Genomic DNA, 26,740 nt, shown 5'->3' on the forward strand with positions numbered 1-26,740 from the left:
TTTTATTTATTGACCAAACATTTATTGATCAATTACTATGTACAAAGTTCTGGTATGTTTTCAACTAAATATTTTTAATTAGAACAAACGTAGAGTTAGCAAAAAGAGTCTATGGCCATACCACCCTGAATGCGACCGATCTCATCTGATCTCGGAAGCTAAGCAGGGTCGGGCCTGGTTAGTACTTGGATGGGAGTTAGCAAAAAGAAACTAGGCAGCCATTCTTTTCTCTTCTTGATGTTATTTTTTCAGTGATGAACTTGCTGGTGGCAACTTTATTGAACTGTCTGGCCTACTTGCTCCCCAAAAGATTCTCACATTTCTCTTCCAGGTTAAGACCTTATGCTTCTAAGAGACTCCAGTTGAAATATGAATATTTTTGTTGCTTAGAAAAGTTACTCACGAAAGCCTTTCAAAGGACCTTTATCAAGGTACTCACAAGACGACAGAGTCCAAAGGTTGTTTCTAGAAAAATCTCAAATTTAGACAAAAGTAGACTGAATAGTCTAATGAGTCCCCATGTAAACATTATGGAGTTTATGAATTATTGATGTTCCTCAAGGGTCCAGAGTCAGGGGCAAAACCTGGGGAGGTGGGAAGCTTGGGAAGTCTGGTGGCTACACATGTAGAAAGATGGCTTAGGAATGAAACAGGGAAAGGCCATTCCCAAATAAGTAATTGGGGAGCCAGGCTGTATCACTGTCATCGGGTTACTCTCTTGCAATAAATAGATCATTAATAGATGAGATGCTAATCAATAGAATCTAGATCAATAGGATTTAGATCAGGAACGTACCAACTTTTTCTGAGAAGGGACAGCTAGTAAATATTTTTTAGCTTTGTGGGCCATATGATCTTTTCACCACTACTCAACTTGGCACTTTCGTCATAAAAGCAGCCATAGATAATCAGACACAGCCCTTGATAATACAAAGGAATGGATAGGGAGGTGTTCCAATAAAACTACAAAAACAGGCAGAGGCCGAATTTGGCCCAGGGGCAGTAGTTTGCAGACGCCTAAAAATTGCCTGGCCCTAGAAATAGATTCTCTGTGCCTTTGATTGTGCGTTTAAGCCAGGAGACGTTATTCCTTCTACTGGGCACCGGAACCTATCCAATGACTGCCAAGTTGCTGGCAGCCTTCATGCGTGGGACAATCCGGCAGAGCGACTACACAATTTCCAAAGTTTTCAAAGTGGGCCTTTGTTCCGTCCTCCTCCGCCCCGCTAAGCCCTGGCTGTCGACCACAGGGCACCGACGGAGTCACAGTGCTCCTCGGTGAGCCGCGTAGGCTTCGGGGAGCGGGCCGCGGACCCTCGGGAGCCGGTGAAGGCGCAGAAAAGTTGGAGCCCAATCTGCACTGAGTGGAGCTCCCGCGCCCCAACCTTCAGGTGACCCCGCGCGGCGTCGGCGGCGGCGGCGGCAGCAGCGGCGGCGGCGACCAGAGCCCGGAGCCCGCAGCAGCTCGGAGCGCCTCCGGCAGGAGAGGAAGCGAGTTCGGCGAAGCGTCACCGCCTGCCGAGCGCGCGCCGGCGGCCCGGGGCAGGGGGAGAAGTGGGAGAGCGGGACGCCGTGCAGCCGGGGCCGGGTGGCCCGCGAGCGCGCACCTCGCCGAGCGCTGTGGTCCCCCTCCCGCCGCCTGTCAACGCTGGAGGTGTGCGTGGCTGCGGTGGCTGCGGCGGCCGCGGCCAGAGCCACGAGTCGGGGCCGCCGGGGCTGCGCGTCGCTGGGGCAGCGGCGGCGGCTGCCGCGCCTGTGGCTCAGGATGCGGCCGGGGAGCGCGCTGTTCGCCCTGCTCGGCAGCCTCCTGCTGCTGCGCCTGCTCTGGGGCTCGACCACCGCACCCGCTCGCCGCAGGTAACCCCCCCGCCGCGCCCCGGTGGCCGCGGGTTCCGGGCACCCCGCCGCGCACCCTGCTGTGCGCTCCCGGGGCCCCAGCAGCCGATCCGCTTGACTTGGGCGCGCAGACTTTTGGCGGCGGCGAAGACGAGCCGAAGGGCAGCGGCGGCCTGAGGGTGGGGTGTGTTGGGGAAGTCCGGGTCGCAGGGCTGGATGAGTCGGGGGTACCCGAGGGACGACCCTGGAATCCCGTGGGCAGCGCGTGGGCAGAGAGGGACCTGTCTGCGTGGTGAGGGCCCAAGCGTGCACCGCCCGGGGCGAGGGAGCTGCAGGGCGGGACCTGCCGTCGGGCTCTGCCTGCGTGTCCTGGGCTCTCCGCCCCGGCGCTTGCCGTCCCGCCGTCCCGCCCGCAGCCTCTTCAGACGCCGGGGCTCGGGACACTACCTGGGAGCCAGGGCGCGCGGGGACGTCCCGGCCAGGCGGCCAGTGCGGTGCCCAGCTTGCCAGCCAACTGCTCCCCGCGAGGTGTAACAACTTAGGTTTTTTTTTGTTTTCCCCTGGCTTTGCAGGCTCTTGGTGGAGAAAAGCAGAGAGGCCACCCATGGTATCCCGGTAGCGCTGAGGACGCTCAGGAGCCCGGGGACCCCGCCCCCTCGCGCCACCACTAACAGGTATTACTGGTGCCCGCGGGGATGGGGTGCGGCTGCACTTGCAGGACTTGCTTTGAGTTATCTGGCTGGGATGGCACGATTGAGAGTGTGTGTGTGTGTGTGTGTGTGTGTGTGTGTGTGTGTGAGAGAGAGAGAGAGAGAGAGAGAGAGAGAGAGAGAGAGAGAGAGAGAGAATGAATATGCACACACCAGAATGTAACTCCTCACTCCCTCAGTCTCCTCGGTAAAGCCTGTTTCTTGGTCTAGGGGTATCCGAAAACAGCTGCACTTTAAAAAAACGGGAGCTGAATTCCCCTCTGGCTCATGGTGCTTTGCACCCCCTTGGGAGTTGGTGCAGCCTGTCCTTATTGAGGGATTTGGTTGGGTTGCTTTCTGTCTATGCTCTAATGTGCACCGGTGTAAGAGGCACATTTGGGAGGATGGAATTCTGTGCACGATGTTGAGAATGTTTTTGTCCTTAGTAAATGGAGACTTAAAATTGTTCTCTTTCACTCATATGAGTATTTTATCCATGCGCGATAATTTATGTTTTGTTTTTTTTTAAAAAATCATTTTTCCGATTATAAAAGTAATACATGCTTGGTGCAAAAAGTTAGATGTTAGAAATATATAAAAATTATATTCACTCAGAGTCCCACCACCCAGAGATCATATTAAGGTTTTGGTCTGTATTCTTCCAGGAGTTTTCCCTACATAAACATATTTTAAAATATACTTAATATTGTACTTTGTATTTTGTGTTCTTTCTTTTTTCCTAAACAATCAGACATATTATATTATTAAATTTTCCCCAAAGCATTGTTTTTCATTGTTGCTTAATTCATCATATGAATGTGCCATAATCCATTGACTTGTTTCCAGTTTTAGACATTTAGACCATTTCCTGTTTTGTGTTGCTTTGTTTGCTATGAAAAATTGTATTAAGTACATTGATGTATGTAAATTTTAATATTAAAAATTAATTCTCCAGATGGACTGATAGAAATTGGATTGGTAGGTCCAAGAATAAGTCTACTTTAGGTTCTAAATACATAAGGCCAGTTGCTTCCTAGAAGAGTTGAATCAAATTACATTCTCACCAGCAGAATGTACTTTGTGCCTCAGCATTGTTTTATTATTGCAATTTTATATATGGCAATATATTTTCCTTTTCCTATATTTATCTCTTGTGAATTTCTTTTCCTCTATGTAGTCTTCTGTATATTCTTTTTTGGGAAGAAATATTTTTAAAAGAGAATAAAAATAAGGCTAAATAGTTTTGGTCACAAACCTTATATTCTTTAAATATAAGAATATTTAAAGGTAAACATATCTGAGGAACCAAACATGATATATAATAATCATTAATATACATATTGATATGTTGATACAGGAAATAGTATTCCCTCTGACATTACTAGTAGCATCAGTTTCTTGTTTTATATTTTTCTTTTACTTCTAAGGATAATTTAAGTGTCTTTGTAATAAGGAACTCATTGATAGCATAGTCAAGTATAGTGAATGGGAGTTAAGTAGAATACATTCTCTGTCACCGGTGTTCTTTTTGCTGTTTTGTGTTCATATTTAAGAACAGAGATCCGTGTCGCTTCTCTCAAGAGAAAAATTATGACATCATAGACTATATACACTATTCATGTCAAAACACAATTTTACTTGCATTTTATAGCTTGCTTTAGCATTCTTTTGGAAATGAATTCTCCCAGAAGACCTAATTGCCATCTTATTAATGAGTCTGTGTGTTTTGTTATCATTTACTATTCTAGCAGTTCTTTTTAAAAGTTGTGTTTATTTTTGAAAGTATTACAGATGTCCCCTTTTCCCCCCATTGACCTCCCTCCCCCTATGCCTTCACACTATGGTCTGTGTCCATGGGTTATGCATATATGCATATAAGTTCTTTAGTTAATCTCTTCCTGCTCTTGGGTCATCTTAATCTTCTGATTGCCTGACTCAAGGCTCCTGTGTAGCTTCTGTGTGGTCATAAGAAGGGTCTGGGGGAGTCTGGAAGAAATCTTAAAGTGCTGGAACCACACTCCCTACCACAACCCTCCTTTTGGAATTTCACAGCAGATTAGAGGCGCTAAGAAATCCTCGAGTAACAAAACTTTGAGAAAAATATCTGCCTATGCTTTGATTTTATGCAGGGTTGTGTACTATAGGCAGCCTTGCTTCCCAATGAACGGGGCATTCCATCATTTTCCAAGTCCTGGTACTGTTTGTTATACTTTCTGAGGTTGCCCCTTGGGGAAAGTTTGAAAGAATGTACTAATTATGTTATCTGGTTCTAGGCATTTTTTCAGGTAATTCTTTGATGAAATTTTCAGCATCTTCTGGCATACTCCTTTTCTGCTTGGCATACTTCTTGAGCTATTATAGGTAATTCGTATTTTTTCCTGAATGTGGTCTATTTTAAGATTTTTCAATTTATATCATTCTGTTGTGTTTTTTAAAAGCTGTCTTTTAACTTACTTTATATCCCTTTTATCATATACTAGAGGCCTGGTGCACGAAAATCGTGCACTTCAGGGGTGGTGGTGGTCACGCAGCCCAGCTTGCAAGAGAGCACAGGCCAGGCCGAGGGACCCCACCAGTGCACGATCGAGGCTGGGGAGGGATGCGGGAGGTTGGCCAGCCGGGGAGGGACTGCAGGAGGGCCCAGGGCATGTCTGACTTGTCTCACTCAGTCCTGATCAGCTGGAACCCAGCAGCAAGCTAACCTACTGGTCAGAGTGTCTGCCCCCTGTGATCAGTGCACATAGCAACTGGTCGGCCAGTCGACTGTCTGCCCCCTGGTGGTGAGTGCACGTCATAGCAAGCAATTGAGTGGCCTTAGCATGTCATTAGCATATTATGCTTTGATTGGTTGAATGGCCGACTGGACAACCAGACACTCAGCATATTAGGCTTTTATTATATAGAACTAGAGGCCCGGTGCACAAAAATTTGTGCACTTGGGGAGGAGGGGGTGTGGTCCCTCAGCCTGGCCTGTGCCCTCTCGCAGTCTGGGACCCCTCGGGAGATAATGACCTGCTGGCTTAGGCCTGCTCCCGGGTGGCAGAGGGCAGGCCCAATCCCTAGGTGCAGCCCCTGGTCGGGATCAGAGCAGGGCTGATTGGGGAGTTGGGGCACTGCCTCCGTCATGCACAGAGCAGGGCGGATTGGGAGGTTGCGATGCCACCCTCAGTCACGCTCAGGGTAGGGCCGATTGGGGGGTTGGGGTACCGCCCACTGTCACACTCAAGGCAGGGTTGATGGGGAGGTTGCAGCGCCAACCCCTGTCATGCACAGAGCAGGGCCAATCAGGGGGGTTGGGGCTCCGTACCCTGTCACGCACAGAGCAGGGTCGATCACGGGTTTGGGGAGCTCCCCACTGTCACACACAGCAGGGCCGATCAGGGGGTTGAGGAGCTCCCCCCTCCCTGTCACTCACAGAGTAGGGCAGATCAGGGGGTTGGGGCGCCGCACCCTGTCACACTCAGGGCAGGGCTGATGGGGAGGTTATGGCTCTACCCCGTCACACACAGAACAGGGCCTGTGGGGGGGGGGAGGTTTGGGGCGCTGCCCCCTGTCACACACAGAGCAAGGTCGATCAGGGGGTTGGGGCCCCGCACCCTGTCACACACAGAGCTGCAGGGCGATCAGGGGGTTGGGGAGCTCCGCCCTATCAGGCACAGAGCAGGCCTGATCAGGAGGTTGGGGCGCCTTCCCCTGTCACGAACAGAGCAGGGCGGATAGGGAGGTTGTGGCCCCACCCCCTGTCACACACAGAGCTGCAGGGCGATCAGGGGGTTTGGGCGCTGCCCCCTGTCACACTGATCCCGGTGCCGGGGGGCCTCTCGGGTCCGCTGATCCCGGTGCTGGGAGGCATATTACCCTTTTACTATATAGGATAGAGGCCTGGTGCATGGGTGGGGCTGGCTGGTTTGCCCTGAAGGGTGTCCTGGATCCGGGTGGGGGTCCCCACTGGGGTGCCTTGCCAGCCTGGATGAGGGGATGATGGCTGTTTGCAGCTGGTCACACCCCCTTCAGGGTTGTGGTCCCCACTGGGGTGCCTGGCCAGTCTGGGTGAGGGGCTGAGGGCTGTTTTCAGGCTGGCGGGTGACTGAAGCTCCCAACTGCTCCTTTTTTTCTTTTTTCTTTTTTCTTTTTCATTCTGGGCCAGCTTTAGCTCTGAGGCTTGGCTCCAGCTCTTAGGCCTTGGCTGCTGAAAGCAGGTATCTGGTTTGTTTGGGTTCTATAATCGAAACACTGTTTCAACTCCAGCTCTGAGATCCCGGCTGGCTGAAAGCAGGTTTCTGGGGTTTTATTTAGCTTCTATATTTGTAACAATGTTTTAAACTGCAAGCTCAGAGGCCGGTAGTGGCAGGCGGGGAACGTTGGAGTCCTCCGTCACTGAAGCAAGCAAGCCTCATGTTCACTTCAAGCTGCCTGGCTGCCGGTCGCCATCTTGGCTGGCAGTTAATTTGCATATCGCCCTGATTAGCCAATGGGAAGTGTAGCAGATGTACGGCTAATTATCATGTTTCTCTTTTATTAGATAGGATGGTTTTGATTATTTGTGTAGCAGGGGTGCAAAATTTATACTGCTTGGCCGTATAAAGAAATTATAATTTAATTTGTCCTCTTCCTCTGCCCTCTGCAATAGTTTCTCAAATTTTCCCTCTATATTATTGAATTATTTTTCTGTAGTGTCAACTCTGTTTTGCCCTATCTATAACAGTAAGTCTATGACATATTTATTTTTATAGTTTTTTAAATTTTTTCCAGCCTGTACTTTATCACATCAATTTACATCTTAGAAAACACTTAATAATCTTTTAAACCTCACCTTCCATTTCTTACTTTATATTTTCTTGAGACTGTGAAGCAAATGCTTTCCAAGGGTTTCTTCTGTTTCTTATAGTATGTATTCTCCAAAAGTAGCATTTTCTCCATATCTTAACAATATTCTCCCCTTGACCTATAGAATGTTTTTATACATTTATGATATTTTGGAGCTGTATTTTTTGTTGTTGTTGTTAACCCTCACCCGAAGATATTTTTTCTGTTGATTTTTAGAGGGAATGGAAGGGAGGGAGAGAGACACATCCATGTGAGAGAGACACATGGATTGGCTGCCTCCCCCATGCACCTTGACTGGGACCAGGGATAGAGCCTGCAACCAAGAACCCTGGACTTTTCAAGTCTGAGTGCCTAACTCTATCCACAGAGCCAAACTGGCTAGGGCAGGCTTGTTTTTAATTTAGATTTCCCCAAATGGACTGTGCTCTCAGACAGGATTTAGAACTCCTGGTGGTCACTACTAAGAAGTAGTTGTCCTTCTTGGAGAATAAACCACATGAGAAGCTGCACCACAGAGCCCTTAAACAAATGTCTGTTGTTGTTGTTTTTTTGTTTTGTTTTGTTTTTTTATTGCTTAAAGTATTACAAAAAGTATTACATATGTCTCCTTTTTTTCCCCCCCGCCCTTGAGAATCCCCTGGCCTCCCCTACCCCCCAGTGTCTTATGTCCATTGGTTATGCTCATATGCATGCATACAAGTCCTTTGGTTGATCTCTTACCCACCCCCCTCCTGCCCTCCCACCCTTCCCGGCCTTCCTGCTGTAGTTTGACAGTCTGTTTGAGGCAGCTCTGCCTCTGTATCTATTTTTGTTCATAAGTTTATAATGGTCTTTATTATCCAGAAATGAGTGAGATCATGTGGTATTTTTCCTTCATTGACTGGCTTATTACACTTAGCATAATTCTCTCCAGTTCCATCCATGCTGTTGCAAATGGTAAGAGTTCCTTCTTTTTTACAGCAGCATAGTATTCCATCGTGTAGATGTACCACAGTTTTCTAATCCATTCATCTACTGATGGGCACTTAGGCTGTTTCCAGATCTTAGCTATGGTGAATTGTGCTGCTATGAACATAGGGATGCATATATCCTTTCTGATTGGTGTTTCTGGTTTCCTGGGATATATTCCTAGAAGTGGGATCACAGGGTCAAATGTGAGTTCCATTTGTAGTTTTTTGAGGAAACTCCATACTGACTTCCATAGTGGCTGCACCAGTCTGCATTTCCACCAGCAGGGCACGAGTGTTCCTTTTTCTCCACATCCTCTCCAGCACTTGTCGTTTGTTGATTTGTTGATGATAGCCAGTCTGACAGGTGTGAGATGGTACCTCATTGTTGTTTTGATTTGCATCTCTCGGATGATTAGTGACTTTGAGCATGTTTTCATATGTCTGTTGGCTTTCTGAATGTCCTCTTTTGAAAGGTGTCTATTTAGGTCCTTTGCCCATTTTTTGATTGGATTGTTTATCTTCCTTTTGTTAAGTTGTATGAGTTCCCTATAAATTTTGGAGATTAGGCCCTTATCAGATATGACATTGGCAAATATGTTTTCCCACGCAGTGGGTTTTCTCATTGTTTTGTTGATGGTTTCTTTTGCTGTGCAGAAGCTTTTTATTTTGATGTAGTCCCATTTGTTTGTTTTCTCCTTAGTTTTCAATGCCCTAGGAGCTGTATCAGTGAAGAAATTGCTTCGGCATATGTCTGAGATTTTGTTGCCTTTGGATTCTTCTAGTATTTGTATGGTTTCCAGTCGTGTATTTAAGTCCTTTATCCATTTTGAGTTTATTTTTGTGTATGGTGTAAGTTGGTGGTCTAGTTCATTTTCTTGCATGTATCTGTCCAATTTTCCCAACACCATTTATTGAAGAGACTATCTTGACTCCATTGTATGTTCTTGCCTCCTTTGTCAAATATTAATTGAGCGTATTCGTTGGGGCTGATTTCTGGGCTCTCTATTCTATTCCATTGATCTATATGTCTGTTCTTGTGCCAGTACCAGGCAGTTTTGAGAACAGTAGCTTTGTAATACAGCTTGATATCTGGTATTGAGATCCCACCTACTTTGTTCTTTCTCAGGATTGCTGCAGCTATTCTGGGTTGTTTTTTATTCCAGATGAATTTTTGGAGAGTACGTTCTAGATCTGTGAAATATGCCATTGGTATTTTAATGGGAAGTGCGTTGAATTTATAGATTGCTTTGGGCAGTATGGACATTTTAATGATGTTGATTCTACCAATCCAAGAATATGGTATGTTTTTCCATCTCTTTATGTCTTCCTCTATCTCTTTTTTCAAAGTCCTGTAGTTTTCTGAGTAGAGGTGTTTTACCTCTTTAGTTAAGTTTATTCCTAGGTAGCTTAATTTTTTTGGTGCGATGGTAAATGGGATTGCTTTTTTAGTCTCTCTTTCTGCACATTCACTATTGGTGTATAGAAATGCTATAGATTTCTTGGCGTTAATTTTGTATCCTGCTACATTGCCGAATTCTTTTATTAAGTCTAATAGTTTATTGATGGAGTCTTTAGGGTTTTTTAAGTATAATATCATGTCATTTGCAAATAAGGACAGTTTTACTTCTTCTTTTCCAATTTGGATGCCTTTTATTTCTTCTTCTTGTCTAATTGCAATGGCTAATACTTCCAGTACTATATCGAACAGGAGTGGTGAGAGGGGGCATCCCTGTCTTGTTCCTGTTCTTAGGGGAAGTGGTGTTAGTTTTTGTCCATTGAGTATGATGTTGGCTGTGGGCCTGTCATATACGGCTTTTATTATGTTGAGGTATGATCCTTCAATTCCCACCTTGCTGAGAGTTTTTATCAAAAACGGGTGTTGAATTTTATCAAATGCTTTTTCTGCATCAATTGATATGACTATGTGGTTTTTTTCTTTCAATTTGTTTATGTGATGTATCACATTTATTGATTTGCGGATATTGTACCATCCTTGCATCCCTGGGATAAATCCTACTTGGTTGTGGTGTATGATCTTTCTGATGTACTGCTGGATTCCATTTGCTAAGATTTTGTTGAGGATTTTGGCATCTATGTTCATGAGGGATATTGGCCTGTAATTCTCTTTCATTGTGTTGTCTTTACCTGGTTTTGGTATTAGGGTGATGCTGGCTTCATAGAATGAGCTTGGAAGTGTTCCTTCCTCTTGAATTTTTTTGTAGTAGTCTGAGGAGGAAAGGTTTTAGTTCTTCCTTGAATGTTTGGTAAAACTCCCCTGTGAAGCCGTCTGGTGGTGGGCTTTTGTTTGCTGGAAGCTTTTTGATGACTGCTTCAATTTCTTCCATAGTTATTGGCCTGTTGAGATTTTTAGATTCTTCTTGATTGAGTTTTGGAATGTTGTATTTTTCTAGGAATTTGTCCATTTCCTCCAGGTTGTCCAGTTTGTTGGAGTAGAGTTGTCCATAGTATTTTTTAACAATCATTTGTATTTCTGTGGGATCTGTTGTTATTTCGCCTTTATCATTTCTGATTTTGTTGATTTGGGTCCTTTCGCTTTGCTTCTTGATGAGCCTGGCTAGAGGTTTGTCAATCTTGTTTATCGTTTCAAAGAACCAGCTCTTGGTTTCATTGATTTTCTGTATTGTTTTTTTGGTCTCTATGTCATTTATTTCTGCTCTAATCTTTATTGTCTCCTTCCTTCTACTCACTCTGGGCTTTTCTTGTTGCTCTCTTTCTAATTCTTTGAGCTGTAGATTTAGATGATTTACTACCATTTTTTCTTGTTTTTTGAGATAGGCCTGTAGAGCTATAAACTTCCCTCTCAGGATTGCTTTCATTGTGTCCCAAAGGTTTTGGATTGTTGTGTTTTCATTGTCATTAGTTTCCAGGATGTTTTTAATTTCTTCTTTGATCTCATTGGTAACCCAATCAATATTTAATAACATGCTATTCAGCTTCCAAGTGTTTGAGTATTTTGTGTTGCTTTTATTGTAGTTTATTTCTAATATTATGGCGTTGTGGTCTGAGAAGATGCTTGGTATGATTTCAATCTTCTTGAATTTGGGGAGACTTTGTTTGTGACCCAATATGTGGTCTATTTTTGAAGATGTCCCATGAGCACTTGAGAAGAACATATATTTTGTGGCTATGGGGTGAAGTGTTCTGAAGATGTCAATTAAGTCCATCTGATCTAGTGAGTCATTTAGGATTGCTGTTTCTTTGCTGAGTTTTTGTCTAGCGGATTTATCCAGTGATGTCAGTGGTGTATTAAAGTCCCCTACTATGATTGTATTGTTGTTGATCTCTCCCCTGATATCTTCCAGGAGTTTTCTTATGTATGTGGGTGCTCCTGCATTGGGTCCATATATGTTTATCAGGGTTATATCCTCTTGTTGTATTGATCCCTTTAGTATTATGAAGTGGCCTTCCTTATCTCTTGTTATGGCCTTCACTTTGAGGTCTATTTTGTCTGATATAAGTATTGCTACCCCAGCTTTTTTTTCATTTCCATTTGCCTAAAAGATATTTTTCCATCCCTTCACTTTCAGTCTGTGTGAGTCCCTTCTAATGAGGTGGGTCTCTTGTAGACAGCAAATATATGGGCCATGTTTTTTATCCATTCAGCCACTCAATGTCTTTTGATTGGACCGTTTAGTCCATTTATGTTTAAAGTTATTATTGAAAGGTACTTGTTTGTAGCCATTTCTAATTTTTATGGCTGTTTTCTTTCTGGACTTTTTAGTTCTTCTTTTTACACCAGTCCCTTTAGCATTTCTTGCATTGCTGGCTTGGTGGTGATAAACTCCCTTAGCCTTTTTTTGTCTGTGAAGTTTCTTATTTCCCCTTCAATTTTGAATGATAGCCTTGCTGGATAGAGTATTCTTGGATTCAGTCCTTTGCTTTGCATCACTTTGTAAATTTCTGTCCATTCTTTTCTGGCCTGATGTGTTTCTGTTGAGAAATCATTTGATAATCTGATGGCGGATCCTTTTTAGGTAACTCTCTGTTTCTCTCTTGCAGCCTTTAAGATTCTGTCTTTGTCTTGTACATTTGCCATCGTTATTATGACGTGTCTTAGTATGGGTCTTTTGGGGTTCATCTTGCCTGGGACTCTCTGTACTTGTGTAACTTTTTTCTTCCCCATATCTGGGAAGTTTTCTGACATTATTTCTTCAAATAGATTTTCTAATCCTTGCTGCTCTTCTTGTCCTTCTTGCAGCCCTATTATGTGTATGTTACTTCGTTTCATGTTGTCCCGAAGCCCCTTAGGCTCTCCTCCTGCTTTTTAATTTTTTTCTCCAGTTGCTGTTCAGATTGAGCTTGTTTCTCTGCCTTATCTTCTAATTCACTAATTTGGTCCTCTGCTTCTTCTAGTCTGCTCTTGAAACTTTCCATGGTGTTTTTGATTGTAGCTATATCACTTTTCATTTCTTCCTGATTCTTGCATAGGTTGTTGATTTTCTCATCCATCCGGCGAATGAATTGTACAACCATTATTCTGAATTCTTTTTCTGTCATGTTGCATGCTTTAACTTCATTAATGTCCTTTCTTGGAGACTCCTCATTGTCTTTCCTCTGGGTGTTGTTTCGTCTCTTCATTCTGATTATCTCCCGATGGTTCAAATGTCGAGTTGCGTGGGCCTGAGCTGTGTGCAGTGGGAGCCTCCCACCACCCTAGTGTCACTGAAGAGCTCAGACACTAAGATGTGTGGTTGTTGTGGGTTGGTGGGAACCAGGCTCGCTCAGAGTCAGTGTTGTCAGCGCCCTTAGAATCAGGGACCCTGCCTGCACCGTGCTGAAACAGAGACCCCCCCTGAAGCGTGTTGAAAACCAGAGCCCCCTAGCGTGCGCCAGGAGTCAGAGTTGCCCAGAATCCAGTATCAGAGTCTCTGTTGCTTTGCGCGACCTTGCCTTGAGAATCAGGGTCCCTGTGTGCCCTTGCACCAGGAATTGGAGTCACTGGCTCTTAGTATGAATGCACAGGAAATCAGGATCTCAGGCGCAGGTGAAAAGAAACACAGTCAAGTCACTGGTGCTTGGTGCTGCCTTCTGCCCAGAGAATCGGGGTCCCTGGGCCTGGGACAAATTCCTGGTGTTTGCGCGATTGCTCCCAGCCCAGGGCTCAGAAGCTGGCAGTGTGCGTAGGCTCAGTTCCTGGGGTTTGCGCGTTTGCTCCCAGCCCAGGATTCCTGAACCCTGCCCTATGTGGGATCAGTTCCAAGGTGCTCGAGCACTTCCAGGCTAAAGTTCCTGCAGGGCTGAGGCCCTGGCAAGGGGTGGGTCTATCAGTTAGTTACTCTGGTGCTGCCAGCAAGCCTGCGGGAAGGGGGGATGGGCTCTGTTACTCACGGATCTGCTGCGGGGATTTCTGAACTTTTGGTGTCCACAGGTCTGCAGCTGTGGTCACAGGTCTCTGTCCCCAGTGGCTGCAGGGTCCTGGCATGCGTCTGAGATCAGACTGGGTGGTGCTGAGGCCAGGATCCCAGTCTCAAGCAGCTCTGTTTCCCAAGATGGCGTGGTCGCTGTGCCTGTGCTGGCCGCCCAGGGGTGTCCGTGCAGGGAGCGGGACTCCGCAACCTAAGACTGCCCGGTTTAGCAGCCCCTTAGAAGACCTGCAGAATCTAACTGTCCCTAGCTCATACACACACGCCACACACGTCCACACACTCCTCTATCACTTCCTTGCGCTCTCACACTCTCTCCCTCCCTACCTTCCTGCTGGTTGCCATTTTGGAACTTCTCTGTTGTTGTTTTTCCTAAACGTGAATTAAAAACATTGTGATAAAATACACATAATATAAAACTTACTAATTTGAGTTTTTTATTTATTATTATTTTTTTAAATATATATTTTTATTGATTTCAGAGAGGAAGGGAGAGGGAGAGAGAGAAACATCAGTGATGAGAGAGAATCAATGATTAGTTGCCTCCTGCACACCCCACACCAGGGATCGAGCCTGCAACCTGGGCATGTGCCCTGACTGGGAGTTGAACCGTGACCTCCTGGTTCATAAGTCGATGCTCAACCACTGAGCCATGCCAGCTGGGCAAATAATTTGAGTGTTTTATTTTAAAATATATTTTTACTAATTTCAGAGGAAGGAAGAGGGAGAAAGAGATAGAAACATCAATGATGAGAGAGAATCACTGATTGGCCGCCTCTTGGCTCCCCACTGGGGATCGAGCCCACAACCCGGGCATGTACCCTTGACTGGAATGGAACCTGGGACCCTTTCGTCCGCAGGTTGATGCTCTATCCACTGAGCCAAACTGGCTAGGGTAATAATTTGAGTTTTTTAAAAATTGTGGTAAATACAGGTAACATAAAATTTATTCATTTGGCCGAAACCGGTTTGGCTCAGTGGATAGAGCGTCGGCCTGCGGACTGAAAGGTCCCAGGTTCGATTCCGGTCAAGGGCATGTACCTGGGTTTCGGGCACATCCCCAGTGGGAGATGTGCAGGAGGCAGCTGATCGATGTTTCTCTCTCATCGATGTTTCTAACTTTCTATCTCTCTCCCTTCCTCTCTGTGAAAAATCAATAAAATATATTTAAAAAAGAAAAATTTATTCATTTGAATTTATTTATTTATTGAACTTATTGGGGTGACATCTGTTAATGAAATTGTATAGGTTTTAGGTGTACAATTCTATAATACATCATCTGTATATTGTATTGTGTGTTCACCACCCCGTCAAGTCTCCTTCCATCACCATTTATTCCCCCCTTTGCACTCTTCTACTCTTCCCAACCCCCTTCCCCTCTGGTAATCACCTTCCTGTTGTCTGTGCCTACGTCATTTGAGTTTTTAAATACTGGACCTCAAAGCTATCTTCTGCTCCCATGTCTTAACCCAATGGCTGTCATAAAGTGCATATATTCATGAGTGATCCTAATCAACCTGGACTCCTGCTGCTGCCAGGAATAATGCATGAACAATGTCACCTGAAACCTGCCACCCCGTCATGTCCGGAGGTGTGATAGCTGATTTCCCTTCCATTCCTTTGGTGTCGCTTTATAATGTAACAGAGGTTTAATCTCAAGAGCCTGGAGACAGAGAGCAGTGAATGAGCCTGGGGCACCCAGTCAGCCTCAGGAAGTAGATCCTTCCTGTGTGGGAGCAGCCACCTGATTCTCTGGCTGGGCAGTGGGAGGAAGATCAAAGCCTCTATTTTTTTTCTCCCTGGTCCTGCTCTGTTTCAGAGGTAGAATCTGACATCAGCTGCTGGCAATTGCTCCATGTGGTCCGTGTGCCCTCTTGTTAGCAGTATTTCTTCCCCAAACCTGACAGATTTCTGAAGCAGTTGTGTAAGGTTGTCATTCTGTGTAGACTTGCGTACTTGCCTAAGAACGTAGTATGGAAGCGAGAGAATCAGGCACTGTTGACTCTCTACTGTCTTATAGTGAAAGTTGTAATAATGTTTTATGCGACATTTTTCTGTTGTCTATGCTCACACTGGGATCATAGCTATGAACTACAGAAAATTCAAATTAATTGTGAACCAGGCTTGAGAAAAGGGCCATACAACTCATCAGAACCCTGGAGTAGCTGACGTTCACCCAGTATCCCTTTCTTCTACCCCCACGCTCCAAATTGCTGAAGGCTATTGAATTTTACTTTTGAGAATGCTGTCATTCACTTAATATATATATATTATTGATTTCAGAGAGAAAGGGAGAGGGAGAGAAAGGTAGAAACATCAATGATGACAGAGAATCATTGATCGACTGCCTCCTGCACACCCCACACTGGGGATCGAGCCCACACCCTGGGCATAGGTCATCGTTCAACCACTGAGCCATGCCGGCTGGGCTGTTACTCCCTTTTTCATCTTTACTTCATTGCTTTTAGAAGTTATTATACTATCCGTGTTCTGTTTTAAAAAATTCAGTACACTTTAAAGTTGCCTTGAGTCTGGTTTCTGATGTAACTTGAAATGAGGCGTTAACTCTTACAGTCTTCCTAACCGGTGCCTAATTGGCAACCCTTCTCTTTCAAGGGGTAAAGAGGAGCTCTCCTCCACTTCTGCTTTGGTGTCAGTTGCCTGTCTCCTCCTATTCCCTGTTTGGAAATGGGTTTCTCTGGGGTTTCCCAGCTTGTCATTTCCACCTCTTTGTCCTTAGTCGCTTATGTATACCTTCAGCTGCTCTGCTGTGGTAAGAGCTGGGGGGCACATGGTTTAGGCCAGCTGACCAGGGAGAGGGCTTCTGAATGTGGCCGCAGTCACTCTGGGTTTCTGTGGGCACATTGCCACGGGGACAGGAAAGCCAGGGTGAGCTTGCCAGGCAGGAGGACATGCTCTGCTCTTTCCTTTGCTTTGTTGGGTAGGTGGGTGAAGAGATCGGAGTTCATGAAGAAATAGTGTCTGATTGGCCCTACTTACTCTGGAGATTGTTGGAGGTGGAATTTTATTTTCCATTATGCTCATGTGACTCCACTACTTCCTTGACAGGGCCTCTCTTCACAAAGAGGCTGGGTGTTGCTTTTTATAACTTGAAAGAAAACATTCAGCAGACAACACTGTTCGCACCCGTTTGCCAAAGTGAAGGTGGGCCCATTGAAACATAAAGCAGGGTTGCCTTAATGCTGTCTGGCCTTGTGCGTTAATTCACTGTGACCTTGGTAGACATTTTCCTTGAGCCAACAAGCATTAGAATGAATTTGAAACAAAGAAAAGCCCATCTGCCTGGTGGGAGGAATTATTTTTGGGGGGAGTTACAGAGAAGCACAAATATTTTGAGAGATTAAGTGCTTACAGGAAGTAGTGAGAAAAGAGGCTTGGGCACAGTGGAAGGGATATGAAGAGAAGAAAAGGAAATAAATATACCTCCTCATCTGCCAGGGACAGTGATTCTTTTTAGAGCCACTAGGCTCTTAGCTGCTCTGTGGTTTAAGAGTTCAAATGTTCTACAACCTCTCATTTGATGGGAGAAAAAGAAGCTCTTTAGAGAGCCGCCGAGGCCATGAGCAAACTGGAGGAAAATGTTCTTGTGTCCTGATGTCTTATATTATAGCTTCTTTTGCCATTAAGAAGATGGTTATTGCTGTAGTATCTTTATGTGTACACACTTAAGAAGTTAAATATATCTTGTCTATACTTTCATATTTCAAAAACTTAATTTTGTTTCATGAAGTACTAAGAAGACTTTGTAATGCTATAGGTAATCAGTCATTGGGAACATACATTTCTATGGGCATAATGATTTCTAAAGGTAATTTTATAGGCATAACCTGTGCTTTTAAAATGATTGTAAAATAATTTCCATTACCTTGTTGGTTATTGTAAAAACACTAGAACTCTCTAATACACAATTTTTAAACCACAATATTCCACAAACCCTCTAGAAGAAAACAAATTTTAATGGCTTTGGATTAGGTAAAGAAACAACACTAAAAGTATAATCAATATAGGGGAAAATGATAAATTATATTTTATCAGACTTTAACATTTTTATGCTTCTGCATACATCATTAAGAATATGAGAGGAAGCCTGGCCAGCATGGCTCAGTGGTTGAGCATCAACCTGTGAACCAGGAGATCCCAGTTTGATTCCCAGTCAGGGCACATGCCCAGGTTGCAGGCTCGATCCCCAATGTGGGCATGCAGGAGGCAGCCACTCATTGATTCTCTCTCATCATTGATGTTTATATATCTCTCTCCCTCTCCCTTTCTTTCTGAAATCAATAAAAGTATTTTTAAAAGAATATAAAAAGAAAAACTATAGACTGGGAGAAAATATTTGAAAATCATATAGCAGTAAAAGAGTTGTATACAGAATATATAAAGAACTCTTGCAACTAACTCAATAACAAGAAGAAAACAACCCAATTTAAAAATGGGCAGAAATTTTAATAGACATTTTACCAAAGAATATATACAGATACCGAATAAGCATTTGAAAAAAAATGTTTAACATCATTAGTCACTAGGGAAAAAACACAATGAGATAGTCACTTCCTACCTTCTATGATGGCTTTCCTAGCAACTTCACCATGTCATGGGGCAGCTCCTCCCAAGGTTAGTTTCTCCTACTGAAGGTCATGACAGTAGTGCTTTGGTATAACCAAAGAAAGGTTTATTACTCAGGCAAGCGAAGAATTCCTGAGGTGGGGATAAAGGAGGATGGTTCTCAAGGAAAAGACCTGGAACAGAGAGAGAGTATTGAGTATACAGCAGTTTTACAGAACCTTTATGAGTCTGTGAGTGGCCCTAAGACCTTGAGACAGAGCTTTACATTTGAGAAATTACCACAAGAATGACTAAAAATCAGTATTCCTTTGGCTCCAGGAGTTGTTGAGTAAATTCTTATTTCCTATTATTATGAGAGGCATGGGCATTCCATCCTGAGTCTTGTAGCAAATCCTTATTCAAATCACCGTAACAGAGTGGAGCTCGCATCCTATTTAAGAATGTTGGTGTTAGGAACTAATTCAAAATCTTCCATTCCTCGTTAAAAGATCCACACAGTTATAGGGAGTGCTGAGTCTGTGTTAAACAATTGAAAATACTAGACATGTGTCTTTTATACCAAAGACTGTGATGTAGTTTAAAAGAAGGCACCAAGAAACAGACACCTCCAGTTAGTCAGCCTTTAAAGCCATCATATTGAGGAAAGACAGTAGGCTTTGGCAGACAGATTTCTTTGGCATATAGAATAGCTTTTTGGGGGAGGGGCGGGGTGGAAGGGGAAGATTAGGGCCCTCATTTTCTATGGGTCTCACTGTGTTATCCCTTTCAATCTGGGCTCCAGGTTTGAAAAGGGATAGCAGAATGGGAGTTTGTTATTCAGTGGGAAGGGTAATTCTGTTTGGGTTCTATATGAGTTTACTTAAGAAATGTGAGCAAGTTGGTTGGCTGTGGCATTAAATTGAGTTTCCTCCTTGGGACCTGTAGTAGGAGCTGAGACCTGGGGGACTTTAATTTTAATACATGAGGTCTGAGCAGCGATATATTCCTAATGTGGAAGGTCCCATAGTGAACAATCCTGAATGTGGAATCCATTTTGTGTTTGATCCATAGAGCAGATCAAAGAGAAGAGCCATTAGCTACCACTCAGGAGTCTGTAAAATATGGGCAATGAACATACTTTTTTTGAGGGTATCCTCCGGTGTTGAAATGACTGATGTTTGGGTCCCATCCTTTATCAAGGATGTCCTGGTCATAGAATGGAAAGAAGCAGCTCTTCACTGGTTTCCAGCACATGTGATGGTGGTGCTGTCATCTATAAAATAAATTTATTCCCTTTCTCCTAAACGTAGGGGACCCTGCAAGTAGCCAATTGGGACAAGCAAGGTATACTCTTACTTGGATCCATGGGCAAGAAAACTCCATAGAGCATGAGAACTAGTGGCTAAGGCTTCCATAGTAAAGGAATCACCAGATGGAATTAGTGGCATTTTTACCTGGACAGCTTTTTGGGTGGCCTCAAGGGTCTATTGCTGGGATGACTTCGTTCCGATTGGACCGATTTTCTTGTGATTGTCTAAATAGGTTTTAATTAAATGTGTAGATGGGGAATATGTTGCTTCCAGAAACTAAATAGGCAAGTAGATGTTGGACTTTCTGGAGAGTGCTAGGAGTAGGGAGATTGACTGGAGATGGTACGAAGCAGCCTTCTTGGGATCAAATGAAGCCTCCAAATCTAACTGAGGTGCTGGACCTCTTAGATGTGCACTGACGCAGCTACAGTTAGTCAAAGTCTGGACCACGGTATGAATATCTTGTGAAATACCTTTATGTGTTTCTCCCCTCAGTAGAATACAGGGGTGGGCAAAAGTAGGTTTACAGTTGTGAGTATGCAAAACAACTTATTCTTGCGTTATTATTTATTAATTATTGTACTATTTCCCATAATCACAACTGTAAATCTACTTTTGCCAACCCCTGTATTTTCAGGGTACTTAAAAATAAAACAAGCCCATGAAGATCGTGTTTGCATAAATGGTAGGGATATAGATATACTCCACCGATAATTTAGTGAAGCTATATTGGGATACCTCATAGATGAATGCAAATTGTGACTGTGATGCTGGATAAATGGGCCAGAATGAAACATATTGGCTAGTTCAATAGCTCTGAGGATCTACCTCAGGGAATTTATCATTCCTAAGATGATACAGATGGTCCCCAACCTTATGATGGTTTGACTTAATAATTTTTTTGACTTTTCAATGGAATGCAAGCAATATACATTCAATAAAAACTGGATATAGGCTAAGCTACGATGTTCAGTATGTAAGGTGTAGTAAATGCATTTTGACTCAATAATATTTTTAATTATAATGGGCTTATTAGGACATAAAACCATCATAAATTGAAGAGCATCTGTGTTCATAGCCTTATTGTGTAAGGAGTCTCAACCTCAATTGTTTTTTAAAATATTTTATTTCAAAGACAATGCTTGTTGTTGTTTTTTTTTTAAAAAAGATATTTTTATTGATTTCAGAGAGGAAGGGAGAGGGAGAGAGAAATAGAAACATCAATGATGAGAAAACATCACTGATCAGCTGCCTTCTGCACTCCCCCTATTGGGGATCAAGCTTGCAGTTTGGGCATATGCCCTGACTTGGAATCGAACCAGTGACCTCCTGGTCCACAGGCTGAAGCTCAACCTCTGAACCACGCCGCCCGGCTGTAGCTTTTTTAATCCCCACCTGAGGATATGTTTTTGTTGATTTGAGAAAGAGAAAGGGGGCGGGGGGGGGGGGAGAGAGAGAGAGAGAGAGAGAGAGAGAGAGAGAGAGAGAGAGAGAAACATCCATGTGAGAGTAACATTGATCAGTTGCCTCCTGTATGGCCCCGACTAGGGATTGAACCTGCAGCCTTTTGGTATATGGGATGATGCTCCAACCAACTGAGCCATCTGGACAGGACTTTTGTGGGGGTTTTTTGTTGTTGAATTTTTATTGATTTTAGAGAAAGAGAGAGAGAGAGACTGAGAGATAGAGAGGCAGAGACATCAATTTGTTGTTCCACACATCTGTGCTTTCATTGGTTGATTCTTGTATGTGCCCTGATGGGGGATCAAACCCGCAACCTTGGCATATTGGGACAACACTCTAACCAACTGAGCTACCTACAGGGCCATTGTTGGGGTTTATGTTATCACTCTTGGTTATTTGTTGAAATGTGGGAGCACTAAGGAGGGTACATAATCTTTGTCAATGACCTTTACATTAGCTCAAGAGTGCATTAGTTTCCTTGGTATACTTAGAAGGTACCATTTAGGGCTGGTTAACACTTTAGTTTTAGCTCCTGGGAATATTTGGATCATTGTAGTAGGATCCATGTTCCTGCCATTCAAGGGCAGGAACAGCTGTAAAGATTTTTGGTGCTCTTAGTGTTCCTATTAACCATTTGCTCTGGGGATGAGCCTCAGCAGGTGACATAGTGATAGTTCTGCTTCATTCAGGGGTCCCCTGCTGACACCGGGGGTTGGTGCTGATGCTGGAGTAAGTTTCTTTAGGATTGTGCAGGAGGCAACAGACACAGGTGGGAGGTGAGGCTTAGGGGTTGCTGGCACTAGATCAGTCATCGGTGGAAATCCAGGTGCAACTACTTTGGAAATGGTTTGATAATTTCTTGGAAAGTTAAACATAAATTTGTCATATGCTCCAGGATTTCTTCTCCTAGATATTTACCCAAGATAAGTAAAAACATGTCCACATAAATATAAACATAGTATATGAACATTTATAGCAACATTATTCATAATCATCAAACAATGGAAACAGTCCAGATGTCCATCAACTGGTGAATCGATAAACAAAATGTGGTATATCTATACATGAAGTATTATTCGGCAATAGAAAGGAATGAAATATGAATACACATTACAATTCGGACGAAACTCAAAAACACTAAGTGAAAGAAGCCAGACACAAAATATTGTATGAAACAGGCATGCAAAGCAGACCAATGGTTGCCTGTGACTGTGGGTGAGGGTACGGTAGAAATTGGTACAAGGGATCTTTTGGGGGTAATGGAAATCTAAAGCTGGATTATAGTAAAGGCTGTGGAAATCCATAAAGTTACTAAATATCATTGAATTGTGTACTTAAGCTTTTTATATGTAGGAAATTTTGAGAGCAAATACGGGTTGGCATCCTTAGTTTTGCTGTGTATAATTTTATGCAGTGTGTGTGTGTGTGTGTGTGTGTGTGTGTGTGTTTCAAATATTGGAGGTTGATGAACATAAGTAATGTTGTGTTGCTAGGATATGCAGTAGATTTAAGTAGTTTTGAAGAGCACCACATTAAAAATGTCTTCTTAGGTAATCTACATAGTCATCATCAATATCCTGAAGTGAAAAATGGACAAAATGAGCAAAGTTTTCCATTAGCATTTAGATTTCACTTTTTTTTTTCCTAAGCTTCCAAGTCAAGTTTAACATGCTGTTTATTTAATATTGAAAACATCACCCAAATATTAAAGTACCTATAAGGTGTGGGGTGTTGTGTCAAGCTCAACAAAATAAACAAGGTTTAGCAATTATTGAGCTGTTGCCATGTCCAGGTTTAGCAGCTTAATATTGTACGACTCCATCTAATTCTCACAGCAACACAGTTTGGTAGGACTATTAATATTCCCATTTTATAGAAGGAGAAACTAAGACCCAGAGGGTTTATTCACTTGTCCCAGGCCACATAGGTGGAAGGGTCAACTGACTGACTTCCCAGGCTGTGTTCCAAATGGAGAAACAGGGGTAAGTCATTTAGTCCCATGTCAAATACAAGTGATTTTTCCAGATACATAGGGAATTGTTGGAGAGAATGGCAGGGAGTGGTCAAGAATGACTGAGACTTGCAGGGATTGAGGGCCTCGGGGACATGTGGAGGTGAGACCAGGGCCATACACTATGGTGGGAGGCAGGGGCCATCCAGAGGAGATCTTTGAATTCCTTCAGACAAAGTCAGATGTACTGAAGGCAGATGTGCAACAGCTACAGATGCAGCATAGACCAAACACTGAAAAGGGAGCTTCAGGGGCTGGCCAGAGGCCCACGCCCTGCTGTCCAGGCTGAGGTTTAGCTAGGATAGCCAGGCCAGTCATTCACGTAGTGGCTGAACTGCAGCTTTTTCCTTCTCCCTAGGTCACCAGAGGTGCCTATCTGGTTGAGTAGGTGCCTGCACTGTGGGTACTTTGCCTGCAGAACATCTGTCTCTGTGTGTTTGGCATCTGTTGCAAATATCCCCCTGTGCAGATGATGGATTGAAAAGGGAAGGAAAGGAGAGACCGAATAGGAGTCTGTCATGGTCAGGCCCGAGTTAAAATACACATGATAGGAGTAGATGGAGATTTAAGGAGAAGCGTGAGGAATTTGAATCCTTGTCTTGGTAATTCAGTGGAATTTGGGGGTGAGAAGAACCTGGTCAAGGTCTTGGGTGCGTGCAATTATGTACTGTGTTCATCTGCTATGGCTGCTGTAACCAAGTACCACAGACTGGGTGGCTTTACCAAATAAATTTATTTTCTCATTAATTTTTATTTAATTTAGTTCTGGAGGCTAGACATCTGACATTAGAGTGTCGGCAGAGTTGGTTCCTTCTGAGGGCTGTGAGGGAAGGAGCCGTTCCAGGCCTTTCTCCTCAGCTTGCAGATGATCATTCCTGTTTCTTCACATGGTCTTCCCCTTCTGTCTGTGTCCCCATATCCTCTTTTTATAACTTAAGTACCTCTTTGTAACTTAAGTACCCCTTTAAAGGGCCCGTCTCCAAATAAGACAACATTCTGAGGTACTGGGGGTTAGGACTCCTACAGATGAATTTTGGCGGTAGGAGAGCACAAGTCAGCCCATGATGCTGAAACATAAACAGATCTAACTTATAATGGGGCTGGCCTGTACTTCCTAATGAGCTGGGTTAGTGTGTGTTAGTTGTAAGGTGGAAGGGTGACTTTCATGGAAAGAATCCCGTGACCTAAGTCGAGGTGGCAGATCTTAACATGTTTTGGAAATTCAGATTTTCTTAAGGTGAGTGTAACCTCTATGAGAAGCCCAGGTTTGGGGGAACCTTGAGACGTTGAGACAGCATGGCTTAAGTAGTTTTATTTCATCTTCACTTTTCATGCCTCTGTTGAGCCAAATATGCTTAGCCAAGAGTTTGGACATCCTAGAGATGTATGACTTCATGTGCCCACTTTGTTTTCTTGAGCAAAACAATGACTTTATTTGTAATTCTTTTCTCTTTCACATGCTATTATAACACACTCTAAAGTGATTTTTTAAGTTGTATTTTTTAAAATTATATTGTTTTCTGATTATAAAAGTATTATGAATTCATTGTAAAATTATTTTTAACAAAAATGAAAATTACCTATTATCTCACCATTGAAAGATAGTTTATTAATTTTATCATAGGGGTTTTATTTTCTTCAAGAATATGTGTATGTATGCACTTAATATAGGAGAGATTACATATGACACATACACACATGTATTATATACATATAAACACAATTTTGTGTCTTCCTTTTAACACCAGATATCAGGGTTGTCTGACCGTGGGTCTTAGCAGTAGCTGTGGGTGCACTAGAGGCCGCAGTGCAACAAGGGCTGTCTCATTTGTGTACGCTTGGAGCTGCCAGTGATGGATCATTCGAGAGTATCATGGAGGTGGGAGAGCTCTCAGGGTTGGAGGGGCCTCACAAAGCACCAACCGTCTGCTTTTCATGCTTCCAGGGGTGGATCAAGATGCATGTACTGACAAGGGTTATGCTTCTGCTTAGCAAGGAGTCCAGACTGCTGCAGCCGCTCCCCAGTGTCACCAGAGCCCCTGATTCCTTCATCCCTCATCTCCACCGGCCTCAGTGTGTGGTCCGCATCCTCACATCTGCAAATGGTGGCTGCCCCTAGACACCTGCATTGCAGTTGGGAGGAAGAGGCTAAGGGCAAAAGGCTTTTTTCCTAATGAGGTTTTGCCTTTATAGTTGGGAAGGAAATCTCTACCCCAAGATGTCTGCCCAAATTTTTTGGGCCCTAGTTGTCACACATCCAGTCTAGAAAGATGAATGTTCTAATTTTCCCGCCTCTGTGCTAGAGGAGGGTTAAAGAAAGGGCTTTCAGAAATGGCATTGGGGCTGTTGATCCACTCTGCCACAAGGGGAGCCCTTGGTCATGTGGAGAAAGTCTTCTGCATAACCCTATTATAAAGACTGTAGACACTCAGAAGAGGTGGGGGTGCTGCAGGACAAAGTACAAGATGCTAGATGAAGCCCCACACTGTAAGATGTGAGGTCCAGATCGACATGGAACAAGTTCCCAGGAGCATGCGGGGGTATTGGTAGTGGAGTTAGTGGTGTATTCTGAAAGGCAACACTGGCTGTACAAATGTATAAGGGAACATAAATTGCTTTAAGGGCTATAGAAGTACTCTAAAATATGAAATATGTATATAGAGAGACATAACTGCAAATACTAGCTGTGAGCCAACAGCAGCACACCTCTGTGCTAACATGAGATACCAGGGTGACCGTGACTCCCCAACACAACAGAGGTGGTGGGGATGGCAAGTGCAGCAGACTGACTTCTGTCCCAGCTGCTCTCTGACTCTCTTTTTGCTGAGATCATCAGCAACGTAGCGAACAAACAATCCCTGTATTACTTGCTTCCTCAGATCCAACCACCCCTTTTCTTCTCCGCATGTTTTCCTCCTTGACTCCCATGGTGCCGGCTCTGTGGCTGCCTCACTTCTCTCATTCACGTTGCCTCCCTGCCCTGCATTGTTGCCTTCCAAGCTCCTTTTCTAGCTTTCAGAGGCGTCTTACTCTGCACCCTCACACTTGCTCTTCTTTCTGCTCCTTCCCACCTGGCTGATTCCTCAGCTCTTCCCAGAAGATCTAGCTCAGCTGCCCCTTCCCTTGGGAAGCCTTGCCACTGCTTTTCCTCCCTCTTTCTAACTTTCCTTCTGTGTTTCTCTGGCATCGCTCATTATCACACTCGAGTAAATTAAATTTTTATTTGCTCCTCTCCTGGGGAGACTGAGATCTATGTGCTGGTAGTGGCTGCCCGTCATTTTTGTATCTCCAACATTTACTGACTGTCACATCACAAATAAAAACAAATATGCATTGAATGAATGAGTGAGTGAATGCATGCATGCATGAAAATAGACTAGGATTTATAATGTGCTCCAGCTCTACTCAGAGAGAGCAACTATCATAGCAACTAATGATTGGGCCAGGGTGTGGGAGGGGAGGGGTAGGAGTGAAGACAGCTCACATTCAGCCAGAGTGAGACAGGCCCGGCCAGACACTTCACACATATTGTTTGCTTTATTTATCATGTCAACCTGTGGAATATGTGTTAGAGTATTTGTGTTATAGCATTGAAAGAAATGGACATTCAGAGAGATTTAGTCACTGGACTAGTAACTAAGGAAAACGTGTAGGGATGATGCTAAAGTTAATAGAGCTGAAAATGAAGTCAAAACAATGCCTT

General features: G+C 43.9%; 1 protein-coding gene across 2 annotated transcripts in view; it reads left to right on the top strand.

Moving 5' to 3' along the window:
* The first annotated feature begins 1,223 nt into the window (after positions 1-1,223).
* The window catches only part of ST8SIA6 (ST8 alpha-N-acetyl-neuraminide alpha-2,8-sialyltransferase 6), a 178,262-nt gene continuing 152,745 nt past the window's right edge, over positions 1,224-26,740 (top strand). Inside the window, exons 1-2 of one of the 2 annotated variants that reach the window (XM_036345863.1) lie at positions 1,224-1,857; positions 2,409-2,510. In XM_036345863.1, coding sequence (XP_036201756.1) covers positions 1,766-1,857; positions 2,409-2,510 — 194 coding nt within the window. In that variant the 5' untranslated portion in view covers positions 1,224-1,765. The remainder of the gene's footprint in view (positions 1,858-2,408; positions 2,511-26,740) is intronic. The other variant, XM_036345854.1, reaches the window with a different exon arrangement.

Source organism: Myotis myotis, unplaced genomic scaffold (assembly GCF_014108235.1).
Source record: "Myotis myotis isolate mMyoMyo1 unplaced genomic scaffold, mMyoMyo1.p scaffold_m19_p_1, whole genome shotgun sequence".
In the NCBI taxonomy this organism is placed as follows: domain Eukaryota; kingdom Metazoa; phylum Chordata; class Mammalia; order Chiroptera; family Vespertilionidae; genus Myotis; species Myotis myotis.